The sequence below is a fragment of the Nansenia antarctica genome (genome assembly GCF_963989245.1).
Source record: "Nansenia antarctica genome assembly, chromosome: 17".
NCBI classification, from domain to species: Eukaryota; Metazoa; Chordata; class Actinopteri; order Argentiniformes; family Microstomatidae; genus Nansenia; species Nansenia antarctica.
Genome location: NC_137687.1, coordinates 6,500,179 through 6,522,678, shown reverse-complemented (window position 1 = coordinate 6,522,678; position 22,500 = coordinate 6,500,179). Strand labels below are relative to the sequence as shown.

Below are 22,500 nucleotides of genomic sequence, written 5' to 3'. Positions count from 1 at the left end.
GGCGTTTGTTTTTTCTCATTATCCCGCTCAGCTCGTTTTCTGACGAGGCTCCAGTAATGGCCGCATGCTTTATTAATGCCCGCTTGCCTAATTTAATCTCCGTCTTTAGAAACCTTCGTTAGCGTCTGTGGGGGGGGAAAAAAAGAGAAAGAGAATGTAATCTGATGGAAGGAGAAACACAGATGGAAAGCACAGAGGTAGATTGAGAGAGAGAGAGAGAGAGAGAGAGAGAGAGAGAGAGAGAGAGAGAGAGAGAGAGAGAGAGAACCTAGAGAAAGGCAGGTGCAGAGATTCAGATCAATAGAGGGAGAGTGAGGGGGGGCGGGGAGGAGGGAGAGGAGAGAGAGAGAGAGAGAGAGAGAGAGAGAGAGAGAGAGAGAGAGAGAGAGAGAGAGAGAGAGAGAGAGAGAGAGAGAGAGAGAGATGAATGGAGCACAGTGGTCTGTGTGATTTGCTACTTGTGGTTGTGTGTCACCCTTATTCCCTGCTGGCACAGTGCTGGAGCCTAGCCACTGATTGGGTTATTGGCTACAGGATGGAAACCGAGATTGATCGCCTTGGGGGGGGGGGGGGGGGGGGAGGGGGGGAGGACAGGGGGGAGGAAGAGGGGGGAGGGGAAGAAGGGTCGCTGCTCTCTAATCGTTCGGTGGTCACATAAGCAGCACAGCACAGCAATACAGCTTCATTCTCTCCTGTCAGCACTCCCTGCCTCTCACTCAGCCAGTCCCTAGACTGCGGTTGCATGCATCTTACCCGCCCACACACACACACACACACACACATACACACTCTCTCATCTCTCTCTGTCTCTCTGACACACACACATTTTCCTCACTTGCTTTCCCCATACACACACACACCCTCAGTCGAACACTGTCTCATATTCTCAGATTCATACACCCACTCTTGCGCGTCTCCACACATCCACGGGCGCCCCTGCATATTTGCTCACTTAATAGACTAGCTAATCTTTATACAAGCATCTACTTTGCATGCACGGTCTCACCCTCTCTCTCTCCCTAACATGCAGACGCTGCCAACGCACATGCAGGTGTTAGCCTGTTGTATCAAACAAACACTAACACCCCTGTGTTGCACTACAACGCAATCCTCTCTTCTATGATCAACACACAAACACAAACACTTCTCTCTGAAAACCTGCGTGTGCGTGTGCGTGTGCGTGTGTGTGTGTCCGTGTGCGTGTGCGTGTGCATGTGTGTGTGTGTGTCCGTGTGCGCGTGCGTGCGTGCGTTGAAATGTTTGCGAGTAAGTATGTACGACTTGTTATAAGATACTGTATATGTTTCTGAAACGTAATCATCTTGTTGATGTACTTGTATGTCTGGGGCTGGGGGGGGGGGGAGTCATCACACCTGTTGTATTCTCTACACACCACATCATGTGCTCCCTGGAGAGGGGGAGCTTCCAGGGCGGCTGGTAGATCGCCATGGTGATGTGATGTAGTCACTCAGGTCAACTCTAGGCACGTCTGCCTTCTGTCTACTTCCTTCTACAGTGGAGCGCCTCAACTGGCCCCTCGGCAACAGTTGCCAGGGTTACAGGGGGGGTCTGCGGCTGCCGCCACAGCCGTGTAGACGAATGACCACCAGCCTCCTGGGCAGAGGTGGAGACACACACACACACACACACACACACACACAGACAGACCTTTTTAGAGACCGTAAACCTCCACTCAGCACTGTACAAATCTCTCTCACAGGTGGACAAATTGTGGCTGTGGCTCCCCTGGTCAGACACATTAGTGTCTATCGAGAAGAGCTTTGAGGATCTCGCGATAAGGATTTTTATCAGTTGAGGTCATCCATGAGGGTATTAGTGTAGTAGGCCTTCTTCATACATACACATCTCTCCATCCTCATTCTGTCACCGTGTTTAGCTTGTGGTCAGTGTTATGACAAGACAGGTGTGGCTCTAATGTGTCTGATTGTGAAAATATGATTGTGCTTTCAAGTTTTGTAGTTTTGAGTTAAGAGAGTGTGTGTGTGTGTGTGTGTGTGTGTGTGTGTGTGTGTGTGTGTGTGTCTGTGTCTGTGTCTGTGTCTGTGTCTGTGTCTGTGCGCATGTACTGACCTCTGCTCTATCACTCTGTCACTAGGATGATCTAGACGTGGATGATGACATGACCATCAGAGAGGTGAGAACCCCCCCTCCTCCAGGACTAGTGTCTATTGATTGGCTATCAGGGGAACGATCTGTCCCAGTTTATGAAGCGCCTGTGCCTTATCAAGGCTGGCACCAAACAAATGACCGTCTATTAGCTCTGTCTGTCTGACTAGACTACAGCCAGAGATGATCAACTACATTACCCAGGAAGCACAGTTGGGATATAGATAAGGACTCTGGTTGGATTTGGGGGAAAGGATTTGGGCCATATTAGAAATCAGCCAACGCTAAAAAAAAATCCATCTGTGCCATCCCAGCTATATATACAGTATAATACTATTCAAGATACAAGTGGTAGCCAGTGTTTGTAGAGTCATCGAGTTGAAGACCTTTGCTTAGGACCCCTAACACATCGTGAGCTTAGAATGATAAGGTTCTATCTCCGTTTAGGGCAGTTCAGAGATATTGAGCGTCAAAGCTTTTACATTCCATTATGTTTTGTGAGATGTAATTTTGACAAAAATGGAGATAGAACCTTATAATTCTAACGTCACGACATAGCCTGATGGCACCGTCCTGATCGCTATGTTCACCGATCTAGTTTCCCCTTCACATATCAAGTCTGGCCCTTCATTTCAACTGTTTGAACTCAGGGGGCACGGTGCAACACTCACACAAGAGGTTTAGACCAACCAAATCCGAAAACCCAGACAGGAACCGCCCTGCCACAAGTGTGGGAATTTGTCCATGGTGTCACTCCTCCTTTTTGCCCTCCTCCTCTTCATCCTCTTCCTCTGGTATTACAGATCGCAGAGTGGGAGGAGCAACAGCTTGACGAGCAGGTCAACTTCAACAACTGCAAGATAGACCCCGCCCCCTTCCAACTGGTGGAGCGCACCTCACTTCATAAGGTCTGTCTGTCTGTCTGTCTGTATAATATAGGATATTATATGATTCATATTATTGGTCTCTCCTCTTGTCTTTCTCTCTCTACAGTATCTACATGCCCCTCCTTTACTCTGGTTGTCTCTCTGTTTCTCTGTTTGTCTTTCTATCTACGGTATCTATCTATCTATCTATCTATCTATCTTCCTATCTATCTATCTATCTATCTTCCTATCTATCTATCTTCCTATCTATCTATCGATCTATCTATCGTCCTATCTATCTATCTATCTATCTATCTATCTATCTATCTATCTATCTATCTATCTATCTCCTGTCTTTCTCTCCTATCTATCTATCTATCTATCTATCTCTGTTTGTCTATCTCTCATGTCCACAAATGTGTCTCTGTCTCTACCTCTATCTCTTTTTCTGTCTGTCTGTCTGTCTGTTTGCCCACTTCACTGAGAGGAGCCTGCCTGGATGGTCCAGTACCCCCCTAATATAGCCTTATGATTAATATAGTCATATTAGTATTGTAAATGGGTAGTGCCTTAGTGTTTAGTGCTGCGACGGCTTCTCCAGTCCACCCTGCTGAAGGAGCAGGAAGGACCAGGGTTGCACGGGCAGGAGCTTTTGAGCAGTGTTGATTTAGTTTCCTTACTGCGACACAAACATCACACACAAACATCACACACACACACACACACACACACACACACACACACACACACACACACACACACTCCTTCTCACTTGCCGGCAGCTCTGGCAGGGTGTAATGTCCTCCATTCATAATGCACCCCCCCTCCCCACCTCTCCTCGCCTGCTCTGTGTGCCTGCTGTTTAAACATTTAAGAGTGGGATCCTGCACCAATCCATCAACCCCCCCCCCTACCCTCACTGCACACTGCCAACACCCCAAAACCACACTCAATCTCCCTCAGAATATTAAACACAGGGCCCCGTGCGTGCGTGCGTGCGTGCGTGCGTGTAGAAGGAGGGGGAAAAAAGCGATTCGCTTTTTGTGCATTTTATCTCTCCCTGTCTGGATAATGTGTATTCCATCCTGTTTTCTTTTTTTTTTTGTGATCAATTTTTTATTATTATTTCAGGGAGTAAAACAAGGGAGCGGTAACGTACAAATAAACAAAGGAGAAAATACAATAACAAAAATACGATTTAGCAGTACAAATACAAAGTTCCCATAGACCTTCCCCCCCTCCCCTTCCCAATCTCCCTTTTGTTTTGTTTCTTTGTTTGTTCTCACGAACGAAATGGAAAAGTTCTGCATTCGATGAAATATTTAAATGACAATAATACGTTTTTTATATTTCCCGGTGATATGGTTGCAGGCTCCAAGCTGCGTGCGGTCAGTCTTTTGATTCATTTCAAGTTTTTCTTCTTCTTCCAGTAGCAGCAGGGATCCTACCTATCCTACCTACAGTAGCTGGTCTCATGCTCTAGCTGTTCCACTGGTCAAGCTCAGTGGTGCTTTTTGGTTCTAGCTAGTTGGTTCTAACTGCAGGTTTCTGTCCTGTTTCTTCAGACTCACACCATCTTCTCCCTGCTGGGGTTAGACCACGCCTACGTCACCAGCATCGGACGTCTCATCGGAGTGGTGTCCCTCAAAGAGGTGAGTGACACACAGCTCCCAGGAGTGACCTCAGTACAAGGGGGGCACAAGCTGCCCTCCCTCAGCCTGCTGTCCTGACGGTTTAGAGCAGCAGGACAGCAGGAGCTCTCAGGTCTTCTGACGCTGGTTTTATGTACAAAAAAAGAGATTTGGTGAGGCTGCATTCTCATTTTTATGCTCCCAGATTGTGGAATGCACTGCCAGTTTTACATTAGGGATGCAACCTCAACAAATGTTGAAAATGAAAAAATAATGAAATGATGATTATATAATGATTGGAGCAATTTGCAGGAAAAGCGCTATACAAATAAAACGTTATTATTATTATTATTATTTGGGGGCCTTCTTGCCTTCTGACTGGGGACTGATCTCTACCTTGAAGCTCCCCACGCTAGTGGCAGGTAGAAATGACCGGATGGGAGCTCGGGCGCCACTGGCTTAGGGTCACATACTGCAGGGGTTCCATCATCAATATGACAATGTCATCATCATTATTCATCGTCATCATTTTTACCTTATGTGACAGAACAGAACCATAACCGTCACCATCATCATCATAGTCACATACATCAACATAACCATCACCTTCACCATAACTCACCATGTCATCTCTCTCCCTCTCTCTCTCTCACAGTCCCGTCCCCCCCCCCACACACACACACACACACACACTCTCTCACAATCTGTCTCCTTTAACCCCCCCCCCACACACACACACACACACCCTCAGTATTAATGAGCTCCACTCCTCCTGTGTGTTGTTTGGTGTGACAGACTGCGAGACAAAAGGCTGCTTAATGTTCCTGTCTCTTTCTCTCTCTCTCTCTCTCTCTCTCTCTCTCTCTCTCTCTCTCTCTCTCTCTCTCTCTCCCTCTCTCTTTCTCTCTCTCTTTCTCTCTTTCTCTCTCTCTCTTTCTTTCTCTCTCTCTGTCTCTCTCTTTTTCTCTCTCTCTGTCTCCATCTCTCTCTGTCTCTCTCTCCTTTTCCTCGCACACAACAGTGGCTGAAGCGCTCCGTCTTTGTAAATTGGCTGGAGAACGGGGGGATTGTTGCTAAGCGCAGTGCTGTTCCGCTCCCTGACATTTAGGGCTTTTGTTTGGCATGAGACAAGCGAACAAACACAACGGCAACGAGGCAGCGTCTTGTCTCTGCGTCTGTCACACACAGAGCACTGTTGCACTGTGTCATCTGCAGGCTTCAGCATTCCTTATGCCTCCTAATAACTGGAGAGAGGGAGGGAGGGAGAGAGGGAGAGAGAGGGAGAGAGAGAGGGAGGGAGGGAGGGAGAGAGGGAGAGAGAGGGAGAGAGAGAGAGACAGAGAGAGAGAGAGAGAGAGAGAGAGAGAGAGAGAGAGAGAATATCGTACAAGTATTGGATTGTGCTCAAAGCATGTACTGTCAGGTTTATGAGGTGAGTGTTGCCTCCACGTAACCATGCCAATGTTGCGTCATCCACACACTCACCCACTTCACCAAATTAAACTTCACCAGCATAGCCCTATTCCCCTATTCTAGATAACCATGGAAACACCTCTTTCTTATTTCCCATGATTGCCATTTCCATTGCAACCCATTGCAGCAGTACAAGATAGATTGGTGTCACTTCTGACTCTGCCTGCCCAGTTCCAAACCAACCCATAATCTTCTCGAAACGTGCTCTCTTGATTGGCTAGTTGGACTATCTATATTTGTTAACAGCTATCCAATTATTTCAGATCTCAGTACCCAGGGGGGGTCAGGAATTTTGGGTGCATTTTGCTCTTTGGGGGCGTCATGTCTCTTACTGACTCTTCCTCTGGTTCCTCCTGTCGTAGCTGCGGAAGGCCATCGAGGGCTCGGTGACGGTGAAGGGCGTGAAGGTACGCCCCCCGCTGGCCAGCTTCCGCGACAGCGGCACCAGCAGCAGCGACAACGAGGCCACGGAGCTGCACAAGCTGTGGGACCGCCACAAGAGCATGTCCCTCCCCCGCGAGCACCTGCCCTCCGATTCCGACGATAAGTCCCAGTGAGGGACCTGCCACCACCGGTGCGGTGCGGGGGCACCTCCACTGCATCCCCCCTGCCCCCCCCCCCTCCCCCGCAAAAGCCACAATCGTTGCTGAAAACCTCAGGGCTCGGATCAATATTTAATTCTGGAATAATGAGTTTGTCTCCACTCCTAGCCCTACTGTCTGTCTCCTCCCTTCCTGAATCCTTCCCTCCTCCATCGCTCCTCCTTCTCCTCCCTCCTGTCCATTACATCTCCAGTGGGTCTCTCTGGACCCTGCACTGACCCAACCAAACACTCCTGAGGAGTGACAGACACTGAAGACTGCCCGGCTCTCCTGGGGGACGCCACAGCGGAAGAGATGTGTGTGTGGACGGGGGACAGAGGAGGCGGTTACCGTGGCACTAGAAAACGAGTCGAAACCAGAGTAGGAAACAGGGGAGGGGGGTTTAGAACTAAAAAGGGACAGGCGTTTGTTTTATGCAACTGGGACGAGTATGTCTCGGTTCGAGAAGAAGATTTTCAAAGTTAGTCGTTTTTGTTTTTGGGGACTTTCCATATGCATAGAATTCAGCAAGAAGAGATGTACTGTGTATGTATGTACTGTAAATGTGAGTGTATCTATTGAGCGTATGTATTTGTGTGTATATATTTGAACGAGGGAGGTAGCAAACCAACTCTTACTAAATAGGATTTGAATTGTCTTCTTTTTGAACAAATTTCAGTCTTACAGTTTTTTTTAGTTGCCATCATCTTGGAATGATTTTTGTGTTAACCCCCCCCCTCTCCCATAAGTAGTCCCCACCTTGACACGTCACACATTGGTGGACATCTCCATGGTTTTCTCGATTTCTCCTCTTTCTCTCCCCTGCTTTTCCTCACTTCTTGTCTCCGCATCGGTTTAGTCAGTGAATCTGGGGGAGAGAGAACAGTCTATGCAAACAGACTTGTACGTATGTAGGGAAATAGTGGTGCGAGAATGTGTAAACACATTATCTTTCACCGTTCTTCAACACACATGCTGTGAACTCCTTTCAAAGACATGGCCTTGAACACACACGCACACACAGGTTTTAATAAGACCCTGCACATTCAAAGAGAAGAGAGTTTTTCTCTAAATATAGCTCTTAATAACCCTGACTGAGTGTGTTGGACTGGAGGAGACAGGAAGAGAGGGAGGCGGGGTGAAAGGGAGGATAGAAAGAAGAAATGTAAGCCTTTTTACTGTTATCTTACATTCTGCTTTGGGCGTTGTCTTCGATAGAACCCAGGGTAGCTGTTGGTTTGCCAACGTCAAATGCCCCTCGGATGGGATTGTCCTACCAAAATGGTTATAGCCTGCTCAACTCACACTGGCTAACCTGTGCGTGACTGACATTAGATATCTCAACGACAACTAGTTTCTCAAACAGACCAGTGAGAAACTGTTTAGCAAATCCATTCTGACCAATAAGGAGCATTCAGTGCTGTCTACCATTTATCAATACTGACCACACATACAAAGCTCTCAGTGGCACAAACCAGCCATAAATACTGAAATATTGAGCAGTTTAAGATGGTCCAATGGCACTCGTTTTTTACTTGGTTATGCCTTATGCTATAACAGTCTGGACTTGATCTGCATGACTTCCCCAGATCAGTTGAATGAATGTATTGAACTATTCATGATTAATAATTTCTAGGCTATATTTGTCCTCTATGCACTCTCTCTCTTATTGGCAGACAGTGATCATTTTGTTGTTTTGTTTTGTCTTCCTCCCTCCCTTATCTTTTTTTGTGTTTTTTTGTACTGAAAGGCCTGATGAATCACTTCCTGGGTTAAACAATCTTTCCACTATTCTTTTTCTTTGCTGTTATTTCTTTCACGTAATAACGATGTCTGCTCGCTAACGCCATCTCTCAGAGTATCTGTGGTTATCTGTGGTTATGTAGATGCCTTAATTATCACCACATAAAACACACACGCACACACACCGTTTTATTTTCTGTGGTTCACTGCCACTGAAAGTAAAATGTGCACACAAATGCATGCAGTGCATACACACACACACCTCTGTGAAAGCATGGCTTTGCATGAAGGAGAGCATGTGAATCTGAAGGATACAGTTGTTGTTTTTTACTAGATTTGATTATATTCTTATTCTTCTATCATAATTATGACCAAAAAACTATTGAACAAAACATATGGAAATATTAATTTAATCATCGCTTATTTTTGGGGAAAAGGGTGGGGCTTTTTGGGATGTGTAACTTAAAATATTACTATAGGTTTACAGATTTAATATATATTTAACATATCATCGCTGTACAATATAATAATTAATTTAAAATCTAATTGATCCATCTTTTGTAGAATGTTTAAATGCTCTTCCTGAATTTCTCTGTTGTTGAGTATGTTGTATTTTTTTCATGTCTTGTTTCAATGTTGCAGCATGTACAAAACATTTCTACAATGTTTATATGGACATTTGTACAATGTAAATAACACTATAACGCTAGCAGAATGAGACCTACATACTACCTGATGTAAAAGACACTTTTAAGGAGTATTTGAATATGTTAAGGAATGTTTAAGGTGACCTATAGGTTGCCTAATGCTCTGTGGTCAGTATAGAACATCCTCATTTCACAAGTGCCTGCGTTAACTCATGACCTTGCTGAAGCCAGGGTAATAGGTGTGCTCTGTAACTGATTACATTTAGGATAGAGATGACAACCCAAATAGTGAGCTTAGAATTATAAGGTTCTATCTCCGTTTAGGGTATTTCAGAGATATTGAGCGTCAACGTTTTTACATTCCATTATGTTTTGTGAGATGGAACCTTTGTATTTTATTAATTACTAACTAAAAAATGTCATGTCAAACATTTTAAAAAATACCACACAGGCATTAATAAACACCTAATGGATCAGATTATGTAAAAAACTAAATTTTGACATAAATAGAGATAGAACCTTATAATTCTAACGTCACGAAATGGTAGTCCTAAACTGCACACACACACATACAGACAGACGTGCACGCTTAACGGAGGAAGGTGGTGTGTCAGTGCAGTGTGCAATTATACCTAATCACCATGGCAACGTGCCGTCGTCGTCGGTCCCCCAAGCCAGCCTTAGGGACAGATGAAAACACACGTTTGATTTGTTTTTTGTTTATTTGTTTCTTTTTTTGATGGTTTTTTTCATTCTTTGCCTTCATAATGGAGTCACTCCTTCTATTTTCTTTTCCATTTGGGCGTAAACCCATTCACTACCAGATTCACTAATCAACATTGTTAATCAAATAGAAGAGGTCTGTGATTATTTTTTTGTTGTGTTCATTTCTAATTTCTTATTTGAATGATCTATTATTAGGTAATCCATTATTAGATAATTGTGCAATAACGATCGTTCATCTCACTTCTTTGTAACCAGATTTTAATATTATGACTTGATATGAATGCAAGATAACGTTATTTTTGTAATGAAATTGAAAAGGTGTAAAAAAGATGTTATGTATACGATGAACACTAATGAACGCACAGATGTGTGTGTACGTACGGAGAGAGGGGCAGTGTGTGTGTGTCCTCGGCACCTGGCTGTCTGGCTCCTTGGCCCTTTCTGGATCCTGCTGCTTGTACTGAGCTGTTGCACGAGGTAGAAGCTGTCCTGGACCACAGATCTAGGATCAGATGACACGACCCCTACTCCAAACCTTAACCATGGACCAGTGGACAGGGGCAGCTTCTACTTCCTGCACAGGCCTATGGACTGTACATGGTGTTATAACACATAGGCCTATGGACTGTACATGGTGTTATAACACATAGGCTTATGGACTGTACATGGTGTTATAACGCCCACTATGGAGGGGCCCAAGGGCCAAACTAGCCAGAGCGTAACAAATCCAGTGCTATTTTTCCACACAAACAAATAAAACAATGTTTTGTATATCAGGGATGAATAAAGAGATTTTAACCAATGGTAGTCTGGAGTCTTGGATTAAGTTAGGGGGGTTGGCAGTTGAGTATGGCGGCCTGCGGGTAGAAACTGCTCCTTAACCTGTTGGTGCAAGAGAACAGGGCGGGGTGGCCGCTGTCCCTGATGATCTTCCTCTTCACCTTCCAGAGTAGATGTCATCCTGTACGGCTGGGAGGAGCTCACGGCCGTGATGAGACATGTTCACCTCCCCTCTGCAGAGCTTTACAGTCAAGGGCGGTGCAGCTGCCATTACCAGGTGGTGCTACAGCCAGTCAGGATAACTCTCTCCGGTGCATCTGTAAAAGTTTGTGAGGTATCTGGGGGCTCATGCCAAGTTTTCTCAGCCGCCTGAGGGAAAACAGGCACTGACGCACTTGTCTTGAGTGTGGAGTGATCATGTTGAGGTCCTTAGTGAGACAACCCTTAACCCTTAAGAGAGATATTTTTATCCTGGCACCACGAGTCCCCCAGGACTGTTACCTCATCCTTGTAGGCTGACTCATCATTTCTAGTGATAGTAAAGTTTGACACTTGAGTTTTTACAACGCGCAACTGCCAGAAAAACATACCGGCATATATAGTAAATCGATATTTGGCGGTGTGAATCGATTATTGTATCGCAAGAGGCCACGATAAGAAAATCGCTGGATCAATATTTTGTCCCACCCCTAGTTCACATGCCCGGGAATTGTCTGCAGACAGTGCAGTACGTAGCTGGTATTGTGGTATCGTTCTCCACCCACCGACATGGTTCTGCGTCTATTATTTTTCTCATAATCTAACTTTGCTAACCGTGGCTGCGGGGCTTTCATTTTGAAAGATTTTTCTTTAAGACTTTTATCAGACTTTTATTCAGAAAGATTTTTTTGAGGACTATTATTCTGAAAGATTTTTTGGGGGGACTTTTATTCTGAAAGATTTTGGGGGGACTTTTATTCTGAAATATTTTGGGGGGGACTTTTATTCTGAAATATTTTTGGGGGGACTTTTATTCTGAAATATTTTTGGGGGGACTTTTATTCAGAAAAAATTTTGGGGGACTTTTATTCTGAAATAATTTTGGGGAGACTTTTATTCTGAAACTTTTTTCATACTTTTATTCTGAAATATTTTTGGGGGGACTTTTATTCAGAAATTAAAAAAAATAAGACTTATTCTGAATGATTTTTTTGGGGACTTTTATTCTGAAATATTTTTGGGGGGACTTTTATTCTTAAATATTTTTGGGGGGGACTTTTATTCTGAAATACTTTTGGGGGGGACTTTTATTCTGAAATATTTTTATTCCAGATAGCTGTTGGGATTGGGTGTGTTTTAAGCAGCCCTGTTCCAGATGAGATTACAGTCTTGTCTCTTGATGCTTTTGTGCTGGATTATGTCTCTAGTATGTAATCTGTAATCCCTTTAATCTGACTAACAGTCACAACACTGCCATCGGAGATGAGACCCAACACTGGGCCAATTGTGTTAGAGATTTGGATTATTCATGGCGATGTGTGTGTTAGAGATCATTCATGACTGTGAGCGGGGTCATAGGGTAAGAGAGCAAGTGGTAGACTAGCAAAGACAGAGACAAAATGCCACAACACGGCTATCTGTTCTATTGTTTACCTGTCTCTCAATGAAATGCAGTAGATGTGGTCTTGTCTCTGCAATGGTGTCTTATGTTGATTAATATTGAATGAGGGTGTCATTGTGAAAGTCTCTCCTCTCGCCTGGCATAGAATGAGTCACCACAGAGATGTTCCCTCTTCCTGTTCTTCTCGTAGTCAGATTGGTGTAATTGCTGCTAAGAAGTGCAGACAAGCTCTCTGAAGAAAAGTTTCTCGGAAACAAACTCAATTCTATCTGACTTCCAACTCTGATACAGCGGTGTGTGTCTGTGTGTCTGTGTGTTGGAAAGAGAGGCCCGAAATGGAGAGAGGAGATGAGTTATGACAAGCGTGAGATTTAATTTTACCTCTCTTAAAACTTCATGTCAGAGCAATTATCCTTTTTCATATGACTGCCTCTATATCCCCGGACATAGTTCATTGTCGCCGGAGCACACTCGAGATAATAGCTATTTACTTATTCATGAACTCTTTTCTCTGTTTTGTTTTTTTATCAGTAGGATTGTTTTGTTGTTGTGTCTGTCTAACTTCCCTCTCCATGGAATTTATCTTTTTTGTTGTTCTTTTTTTGGGGGGGGGTTGTGCAATATCACAGAGAGAATACTAGAATTGCCTTTTTTCTCTTTATTTGATCGTGCACAGACATTTCATCCTAGTCCTTTCTTCAGTGTGGTTGTGCAATAATCATCACAACTTACTCATCCATTTACTGTTTTAACTCATAGTAAACATGAAAATATGAATAGAACATCACATATGCTTGTATGTATAAACTTTCAAATGAAAAATACAAAAGAATGGTCACAACAAAATGGTAGATGTATAAGGTGAGAGGTCAGAGGTGAGGTCTCTCTGGAGCGTTACGGGGTGGTGGCGCTCCTCCTGACACTGATCACCAGCATGCCCTCAGGGGTCAGCGTACCACTGACCGACAGGGGGTCCACGTCGTCTGGCAGCACAGACTTATGGGTAAATGTGTTACTGACGCTCCCATCCTCTAACACCTGTGTGAGAAAGTGATGGAGGGAGAGAGAGGGGAGGAGGGGATGGAGTACAGGGATGGGGAAGAGGTGAGAAAGGGTGAAGAATGTTGACAGACACAGACAGTTTTTTTTATCCAGAGCGTTGGACGTCCAAGCAAAGCCTTAGAGGAAAGAAGAAGGAGGTGGTTTTACCCAGAATTCCTCCAGCTTGTGTCATATTATTTCCCAGCCCAGCAGAAACACTTCCTCCTCTCTTCACTGCCATTTACAATTGATTAGGACAGTCAGCTAGGGCCCAAGACTACACGAGGCTGTCATCGCCTCACCACTCCACACCTCTCCCTCTTCCTACTATAGACAATAACCAGGTGGATAATACTTTTTATATAGGTTATTTTTTTTGAGTGGGGCAGTAGTTTTTCTTTTTCTTTTTTTATTATTATAAACTGAAGAAATGAAACAATAGCTCGGCTCCGGCTCTCCCAGTCCCACAGCTAAAGCAGTGTAACAAACATCCAGGGAAATCTCAGTCTATTTATTATGTTTTTTTTATTGGGCAGAGACACAGTAGAGAAAGACAGGAAGTAAGGAAGAGAGGGTATGTCAGCGGGGCATGAGCCAGATTCAAACCCATGTCGACATGGGCGTCTGTGTGCAGCATAGGCCGTGGTGCTAGACCACTGGACCACCCCAGGCCACAACCAGGCACATCATTAAACATCTATCTGCACTAATTGCAAACACACACACACACACACACACATTCTCCCATTTCACTGTCCAATTCAATCCAAGCCAGATTGGCTAATCTAAAAAAAATCTCCAGGCAAGAGATGAGACTACACCCACACACACACACACACACACACACACACACTAACCTTTTCAGCGTGGATGACTATGTTGTGGTTGAAGGCTATCAACACCACGTCCTGAGGTTCAAATTGACTGACGTCAGCTGACATGTAGTAGCTGTCCTCCTCCTGTAGCAGCCCTGACCTCATCTCCCCCAGACTGGCGGGACGGCCAGTCAAGCCTGCCTCTGTTGAGCCTGGGAGGGGGAGGAAGCAAAAAGAGAGAGACATGACCCAACTAACTACGCACAAACACACACTTTCTCTCTCTCTCTCTCTCTCTCTCTCTCTCTCTCTCTCTCTCTCTCTCTCTCTCTCTCTCTCTCTCACACACACACACTTTCTCTTTCTCTCTCTCTCTCTCTCTCACACACACACTTTCTCTCTCTCTCTCTCTCTCTCTCTCTCTCTCTCACACACACACACACTTTCTCTCTCTCTCTCTCTCTCTCTCTCTCTCACACACACACACTTTCTCTCTCTCTCTCTCTCTCCCTCTCACACACACACACACACACAAGCACATAAAAAAGAGAGAGAGACATGACCTTACCACAGTAACAAGAAGAAAAGCTGAATGAATCAAAGCAATAGGTGGTAAACGGTGGTAAACGTTGATTGTTCGTTCGTTTGCGAGGGATTGTATTTTATTTTGATGTCCAAACTTGAGCACATTGCCATTAAAGCTAATGAGTGAGCCCCACGGTGGTGTAGCGGTCTAAGCACTGGCCACTAGTGCAAGCTGCCCACCGGGGACTGGGATCGAATCCCAGCTCGCCAGATCCGGATATGGCTGGGGCACACACGGGGAGCGGCATATTGGGCGGCCGCTCCCGAGGGCGGTATAGGAGTATTTCCGGACAAGGATCCGTCGCGCAACAGCGCCCCCGGGGTGCCAGAATAACGGTGCTGGGCTCGAGGAGCCAGTCAGCTAGTCTGCCTGGCGATCTCATCTGGGACTGCCGGCCACGGGGTCGTGCGGCGGATCCTTCGCAATAGGCAGTAGATAATTGGATGCTAGGTTGGGTTCAATTGGCTACCAAATTGGGTGAAAAAGGGATCAAATCTGAAAAACAAATTTATTAAAAAAAAAAAGCTAATGAGTGATAGAAGGTTCTGGTTAGGACATACAGTAACACATTTAGTGTCCATCTGGAGGGGGGAAAAAGGCATTTATATAGCATTTGTGGCTATATATGTAGATGTTTTCATGTTTACATGTTGTTGTTTTTTTTACATGTTTTCTCATTATACTCTCATTAAAATCTGTTTCCACATTCTTAACACTTTTTTCATCTGAGTTCAACGCATGAACACATTTAACTCTATAATGTCATATTAATTGGGATATGGGCTATTAAGCCATCTAGCTGCATCAGCCAGTCCATAAAAAATAAAAAATAAATAAAGCCATAACATCATTATGATTTTATAGAGTGGCGAGAATCACTGAATCTCTTAAACACTTCATGTGATCTGTTTATGACTCTTTATGTGTTTTTATCATCATCTCCATGGTCGTTTCACTGCACCACAGCCCAACACTCAGCCTCTTATTGCTGTTAGAGCTCTTTATATGGACCAGTGGAGCCCCACAGTACTTTACTATAGACAGCAGGTCATTACCTCAGGGGAGCTGTTTCTTTCCCCTCTAGCTGCTATTATCTCTACCTTTCGTGACGTTAGAATTATAAGGTTCTATCTCCATTTTTGTCAAAATTGAGGTTTTTTACATAATCTGATCCATTAGGTGTTTATTAATGCCTGTGTGGTGTTATTTTTAAAATGTTGACATTTTTTAGTTAGTAATTAATAAAATACAAAGGTTCCATCTCACAAAACATAATGGAATGTAAAAACGTTGACGCTCAATATCTCTGAACGACCCTAAACGGAGATAGAACCTTCTCATTCTAAACTCACGCTTTATTAACTGACCACCTTCTCACTTCCCCCTGTACCTTTTTGTCTACAAAAAGGCATTCTACTGAACTGAAAGTCATGTGTCCATTATGATATATTATATTACACATGCATACATAATAGGCCTATAGATTATTATACATATTATGTGACAGGAGCTGGTGGCAAGGTCATTTTTCATTTTCTTTTAAAATAGATTATCAAAGTGCAGATTGTTAAATGATGTGTCATACATTGAAATCTGACAAACTTGGTAGCTAGCAGCAGGCCCGGATTAACCCCCTAGGGTGCCCTAGGGTGACCAGACTTGATGTGTGCCCCCCCCCCCCCCCCCCCCTACTATCTAGCCTACTAAGGTACTACTTAGTACCAGTGGCGGGCGGTGCATTTCACACCTAGGCCTTCAGTGATGTCCTACCTGAATTATTCCACCTCTTAATACCATCATTATGACACGCCATGGCTCTAGAAACTATACATTTAGACAGAAACGCAGTATAACCGGGCGTTGCCATTGTTATTATAGCGGCACCTTGTCTGGGTGTATTCAATTCATTGCATGAAAACGAAAGCGTCAGTTATTTCCCGAACTTTGCGGTCCGTCGATCTCGATAGGAGAACCGTATCGAGGTTCCATTTAAGGCCGGTTATCTTCCTCGTGTTCATACGGTCACGGGGGTGTGTCGTTTTCCATGGTAGCAGCCCGGGAAGTGGTTAGAAGATCGCATTGAAGCCCCACTTACTCACACAGCTGAGACAGGCAACACAACACACTATCTGTATCTACGGACCCCAGGGTCGCTCAGTACATCTCTTGCAGAAAACATTAAATGCTTTGTACTCACCAAAACAACTGATTATTTGAACACAAAATCCATCCTCCTTTCTTTCCTCAAGAAGACTTCAATGACTCTGTTGTACAGTTGATCAGTTCCACCAATACGTCCTTTTACATGGATAGCGTCGCTAACGTCGGGGTTGGCCGTTCTCTTCTGATTATGTCTAACTTTTCTTTGTTGTTATAATATCTGCCACCAAATCTACCTCTTCTCCTCCTTCAGCCATTGTGGCTGCTTGTAGAACAACAGCTTAAATCTACACAAATTAGCGAGATCAAGTTCAGTGTGCTAGCTCCGCCTCCCAATAGTTTGTATCCAATCAAAAGACGTGCAGGTGCTGATCAGGTGCTCCGCCATCCAGAAGGCCCCTTCGTCGGATTTGCTTGGATTTGCTCGCCAACTCGAGATCTGACCACGGTACGCCACAGCTCTTTTCTCGCTCACTTTAAATTACAATCTGTACTCGCGCCACTGTTGAATCTGCAGGCGGGCAGATTTCTTGGTACCCTGGCAACACATTATGGCTGAAATTGATTGGATAAAAGCTAAAGGCCAGCCCTCCAAATGTCTGGAAGCAGCGCAACCAAGAGGAAAGCTATGAAATGAAGAGAATAGACTACGGGAATAATTTAATACATATTTGTAGAAAAAATATATAAAAATTAAATGTATATTCTGATGATGTTTAGGCCAGCAGAGAAGGCCTTGCTGGCCCTGACGGCACACCACTGCTTAGTACCTACTAACCCTTCACCCATAACGGCTATCGACTAGTGCTACTGTGCATGATATTTCTATTGTAATCATGGGAGATAAATGTTCAAAGAAGAAACGAAAGCAAACGCTGTTGGGGGGACTGGAGGTGAAGACGTTAGGACCACGGCAAATCAAATGAAGAACTACAAATCCCAGATGACAGGGAGATGACGTATGACGGCTCTGATGCATCAACCCCTATTTCATAAATTTTCTCTATATAACGACGTCGATCATTGATCGGCAACGACACTATATAATAGTTTGACTAACTGGCCATCGGATTTGGGCTCCTAATACCTAAAAAGCACTACGGTTTTCTTATTTTATCGGATTAAAGTAGCGAAGACCAGAAATTCCCATTGACCGCCATTCAAACTTCTCCGCTTCTATCACCCAAAAAGGGGCGTGGACATTACGGGAGGGGAAAGTACCCGGATGCGTTGCTCTGATGAATCGCGCACTTGTCTATGACTGGGGGGGGGGGCACTTACACCGAACTCGCAATTATTTATCTTTTTCTAAATTATAGCCTAAATATAACCGTTAGTTTTGTACCTGTGTGGATGACTTCCAGCAAATATAGCCTATATTTTAAAAATGTGCGCAAAATATTTTAAAGGTCTCTTCATTGTCCGAATAATTTTGTGCCCCCCCATTGGCTGGTGCCCCAGGGCATTCACCCGATGCAATATATGGATAATCCGGGCTTGGCTAGCAGCTAACAACATAGAACATCGCTATGTATAGGCTATCCGCTTGTTAAGTCTGACGTCAAAAGTGACGTTTAGCCATTTCCGAGTCCAAACCAGAAATTCCCTCCACCAGAGTCCCTGTGAACTACAGCGGTAGAATGACAGTTTAATCGTTTTTTTAGACTCGGATCTATTCATACAACAAGGGACACAACACTTTCCCGTTTTCTCCATTGTCAGCGTCTTTGAGCCTCGGAAAAGCGCTATATAAATATAATTTATTATTATTATTATTTCGGCATTTCGAAGACAGCGCCTCAGCCAACGTTGGACCCGGAAACACGTCACCACTTAACAAGCGGATACATAGGTAACCTCTAGAAGAAAGGGGTAGGACTCGGGCGGCATTCGACCAATGACAAGGACGCACTGATTCGCTTCGATTTTGCAAAGATCCCAGTAGATGCATGCACGGTTGGGAAAAATAATTCATGCAATTTCAATGTCCGTCACTCACACCACTAATGTTTTAGTCTCGTCTCGTTTTGATTCTCAAAGATCCATTTTCGTCTCGTCAACGTCACTAACGTTTTTGTCTCATCTCGTTAACGCAAATGAAAATAGATTTAGTCAGTCCTTCACCCGCTTTCTGCCATTTCTCTCACCCCCCCCCCCCTTCTTTCCATAGACATCTTTAACAATAGAACAGCCATGCCTTTTTTACCAACTAAAAGAGCCGCCTCTTTACAATGCTAAGCTGCTATTTACACACAACAACCACTAGTTGGCCGCTTGTAAATTAGCCTGCTTCCTACACAGAAAAACGGCAAAATAGCTTTATACTAGCTTATCCTGATGTCATTTTGAAAATGTAAGGATACTGGGGTGGTAGAACGCACATATCTAGGAAAAGTCATGAAAGGAGGGTCCTGAAATTTGATTGAGTGCAAAGATGTAACACTTTTCTTTACTCAAATGACCCCTCACGGCTGTTCTAGTGTTAAAGCACTCCAGTGACTGCTCACCGCAGGTTTGCCTCTCTAACCCAACATCCCCCTTTCCCTTCCCCAGCTTCCACATCCATGAATGAATGAATGAATGAATGAATGGTCTTTATTGTCATTGATATAGTACAGGTACCATACAACGAAATTTGGGAGGGGGGGCTCCCCTGGTGCTAGGAAAAAAAACTAAAAACAAGAAGGGAAAAGAGCTGGTTTACATAAATAAAGGCTATGTACACTATCCACTATACTATACTATACAAATAAAACACTGTGCTGTACTCTATGCTATGCTATACCTATTCTAACATTTCCTATCTCTGAACCTTATGTACCCAGTGTCCTCCCTAGCCGCCCTCGACCCCAGCGGGCCAACAATCACGGCGGTCCCGGGTTGGGATTCCATGTCATTTACAGGGAACTGTGTGTGAAAAGGGCTCTGTCATGCCAAATCGTGGCACTGCCAAATCTTGACCGGGCCATCAAAATCTAATCGTTCGAACGCTGTTGCTAATCGTTCGAACGTTCGACGATGTGTGTGTCTTAAACGGCGAAGACAAATGTCATCTTCTTGCACTTGAATAGCATTAAGGTTGATGCAGGCTCACTAGTCAGCTGTAGCTGATATAATATCTAACATTTTATATGAAAACACCTGCTAGCATGCTCATTTCACACGTAATTCGCTCCACTCACTTGAGTACCCATAGGACTCCCGGCGGTGTCGGCTGAAAGAAGGTAGACACAGGGGGGCTCCGGCCCCCTCCTCTGTAAACAGGCTGTGGGGTCCCGCGGCGTCCAGGAAGGGCTCAAACAGGGGGTCCAGGGGGTCCGCTGCCCCCCCCGTAGGCCCCTCTGATCTGAAGGAGCTGCTGCTGCTGCTGTAGCGTGCTGAGGAGCGGTAAGAGGAAGAGGATCGGCTGGATGAAGAGCTGGTCAGAGAGGCCATGGTGAGGAACACACACACACACACACTCCAACACAGAGAGGAGGTTGTAGCCTTGAATACGTAAGAAGAAGAAAGCTGGCAGCCCTTTCGTAGGTTAGAATCCTAAGCTAATTAGTGCACCTAAGAAAATATCTGTTCCTTTGCCCACTGTTCACACACGAGAGAGAGAGAGAGAGAGAGAGAGAGAGAGAGAGAGAGAGAGAGAGAGAGAGATACAAGGCTGACACAGAGCTCTCTGCGTTTGACACTTCTGTCTGAGTCCTAGAAGAGTTTAGCACAGCACTAAGGCATTATGGGAAAGTGGCGCGCTGTGGCGCGCTGTGGCCCCTAAACCCCATAAAAGGTTCTGTGTCTAATGAGGAGAGCCAGGAATAACGGAAAAGTAGATAAGGGTGGAGGACCCCCCCCCTCTCTCTTGTTCTCTCTCTTACACACACACACACACACACACACACACACACACACACACACACACACACACACACACACACACACACACACACACACATACACATACACACACACATACACACACACACACACACAAAGTGACAGAGATTAGGAGGGGGTGCATGTTTTAGGTATGCAGTCAGAGATAGCAGGTTGAACCAGAGGTATGTTGGTTTGTTTGTTAGCTGGTGTCATGTGACCATGCATATATTTAGTATACTCCATTAGCATTACGTATTTTTGCTTATCATTTGTTCTGTAAATATTGATTAGTCAGGGTGTCTGATGTAAATTAGTTTAGTTAAACTTTACTGAAAAGAATGCTCACATGTGTGCACTGGCGGACTCGGAGGGGGCAGGGGGGGCGACCGCCCCTCCTGGTGCCCCCACGGTTGAAAAACGTCTCTCTTAAGTGCCCTTTTGAGTGGCAAAAATGCCCTTTTGAGTGGCGAAAATTAGATGATGTGCCCTATTGGTGCCCCTCCAATGGTCTAAACTTGACCATGTGCACTGATGGGGTCCCATGTTGTGCAGTAGGTGCCCTTTTTTTCTTTTTGCCTCTGCCCCTCAAACAGCCTGAGTCCGCCACTGCATGTGTGCATTGTTCAGGACTTCCTACCACAACTGTAACGGTGTGTGTGTGTGTGTGTGTGTGTGTGTGTGTGTGTGTGTGTGTGTGTGTGTGTGAGCCAGGTGGTGAGTTTTGTCCTTTAAGAGGTTGTAAGTGTAACAGGCCTCACACTGCCACACACAGTATTGTTCCTCCACTCTGAGCTCACACAAGTCTCAACCCTGTGTGTCTGTATCGCCAACATACAAGACCCTCACTGAAATACCCAATGGTAAACAGCTATACCGCAGAACATGTAGTAATACCATAGCACAGATGGGGGTATTTCTTTTTTTTTCTGAGTGCGGCAGTCCCACTCATATTTTTCATTTATATTGACAGTTACAGTGAAGATTTAGACAGGAAGGATGGGTGAGAGAGAGAGGAGGGAAGACATGCAGGATATGTCCCCGGCCGGAATCGAACCCTGCGGTTACTTGGTCAGCGCTTAACCCGCTACGCCACCTAAGCGCCCCAGATGGGGGTATTTCAACTTGAGGAGTAGGTTTACCATCTCAACCTGGTTACACAAGGTTGGTCTAGAAGATTGCAGATTGTTATACAATGTTATATAGTGTAATGTATGAGTTGAGGCAAGTTACTGTAAAGGTATATTATGAAATCAAATTCATTGCAGCTTCTTGCTGTCCAATATGATTGATAAGTATTCTACATGCACTCCAACACTTTCTGTTACTACTACCAGAGGGAGGAAATTACACAATTAGACCCAAGTAATTACACAATTATCACACAAGAACGTTTCTTTTTTTTGGCAAAGAACATCAGCAATCATTTATTTATAATTTCAAATTATTTTAGGAGCAGCAAACAAATTAATTTCCCAAGTCAAGTGGCAATTTCCAAATAATTACATTCAAGCAGAAGAAATTAAGAGAAAAGAACAGAGTAAACATTGAAATAAACGAGAGACTCCCAATGAAAGATGGAATCTCAGAGGGTGTGTGCAGGTGAGTGTAGGTGCGATGCTAATGAGAGAGATGGTGATTTTCACAGTTAATAGTGGGGCGTTTCCGCTCATCAATGCACAGATGGGGCTTGGCCCCAAATGCGTCGTGCGAGTGTGGCGCAGAGGACCAAACCGCAGACCATATTATCCTGGATTGCCCGGTGTACCACCCACCCAACGGGATGCATGGTCTGTCGGTATTAGATGACGAGACGATGACGTGGCTTCTGGAGGGGTGTCCAGAAATATAGCCCGGGTG

At 44.6% G+C, this 22,500-nt stretch overlaps 2 protein-coding genes across 2 annotated transcripts in view; one reads left to right on the top strand and one right to left on the bottom strand.

The window, feature by feature from the left end:
* The window catches only part of LOC308172884 (chloride channel protein 2-like), a gene marked incomplete at both ends in the record, with an annotated part of 96,777 nt that extends 90,123 nt beyond the window's left edge, over positions 1-6,654 (top strand). Inside the window, 4 exons of the mRNA XM_080547840.1 lie at positions 2,117-2,155; positions 2,931-3,035; positions 4,559-4,645; positions 6,460-6,654. Coding sequence (XP_080403966.1) covers positions 2,117-2,155; positions 2,931-3,035; positions 4,559-4,645; positions 6,460-6,654 — 426 coding nt within the window. The remainder of the gene's footprint in view (positions 1-2,116; positions 2,156-2,930; positions 3,036-4,558; positions 4,646-6,459) is intronic.
* Positions 6,655-13,068: 6,414 nt separating this feature from the next.
* On the bottom strand, positions 13,069-20,211 carry LOC308172838 (heat shock protein beta-1-like; the record flags this gene model as incomplete). Its single annotated transcript, XM_080547786.1, has 3 exons — positions 13,069-13,212; positions 14,073-14,242; positions 19,959-20,211. 3 exons carry the CDS (start codon positions 20,209-20,211, stop codon positions 13,069-13,071), a joined length of 567 nt encoding a protein of 188 aa, XP_080403912.1.
* Positions 20,212-22,500: the final 2,289 nt, after the last annotated feature.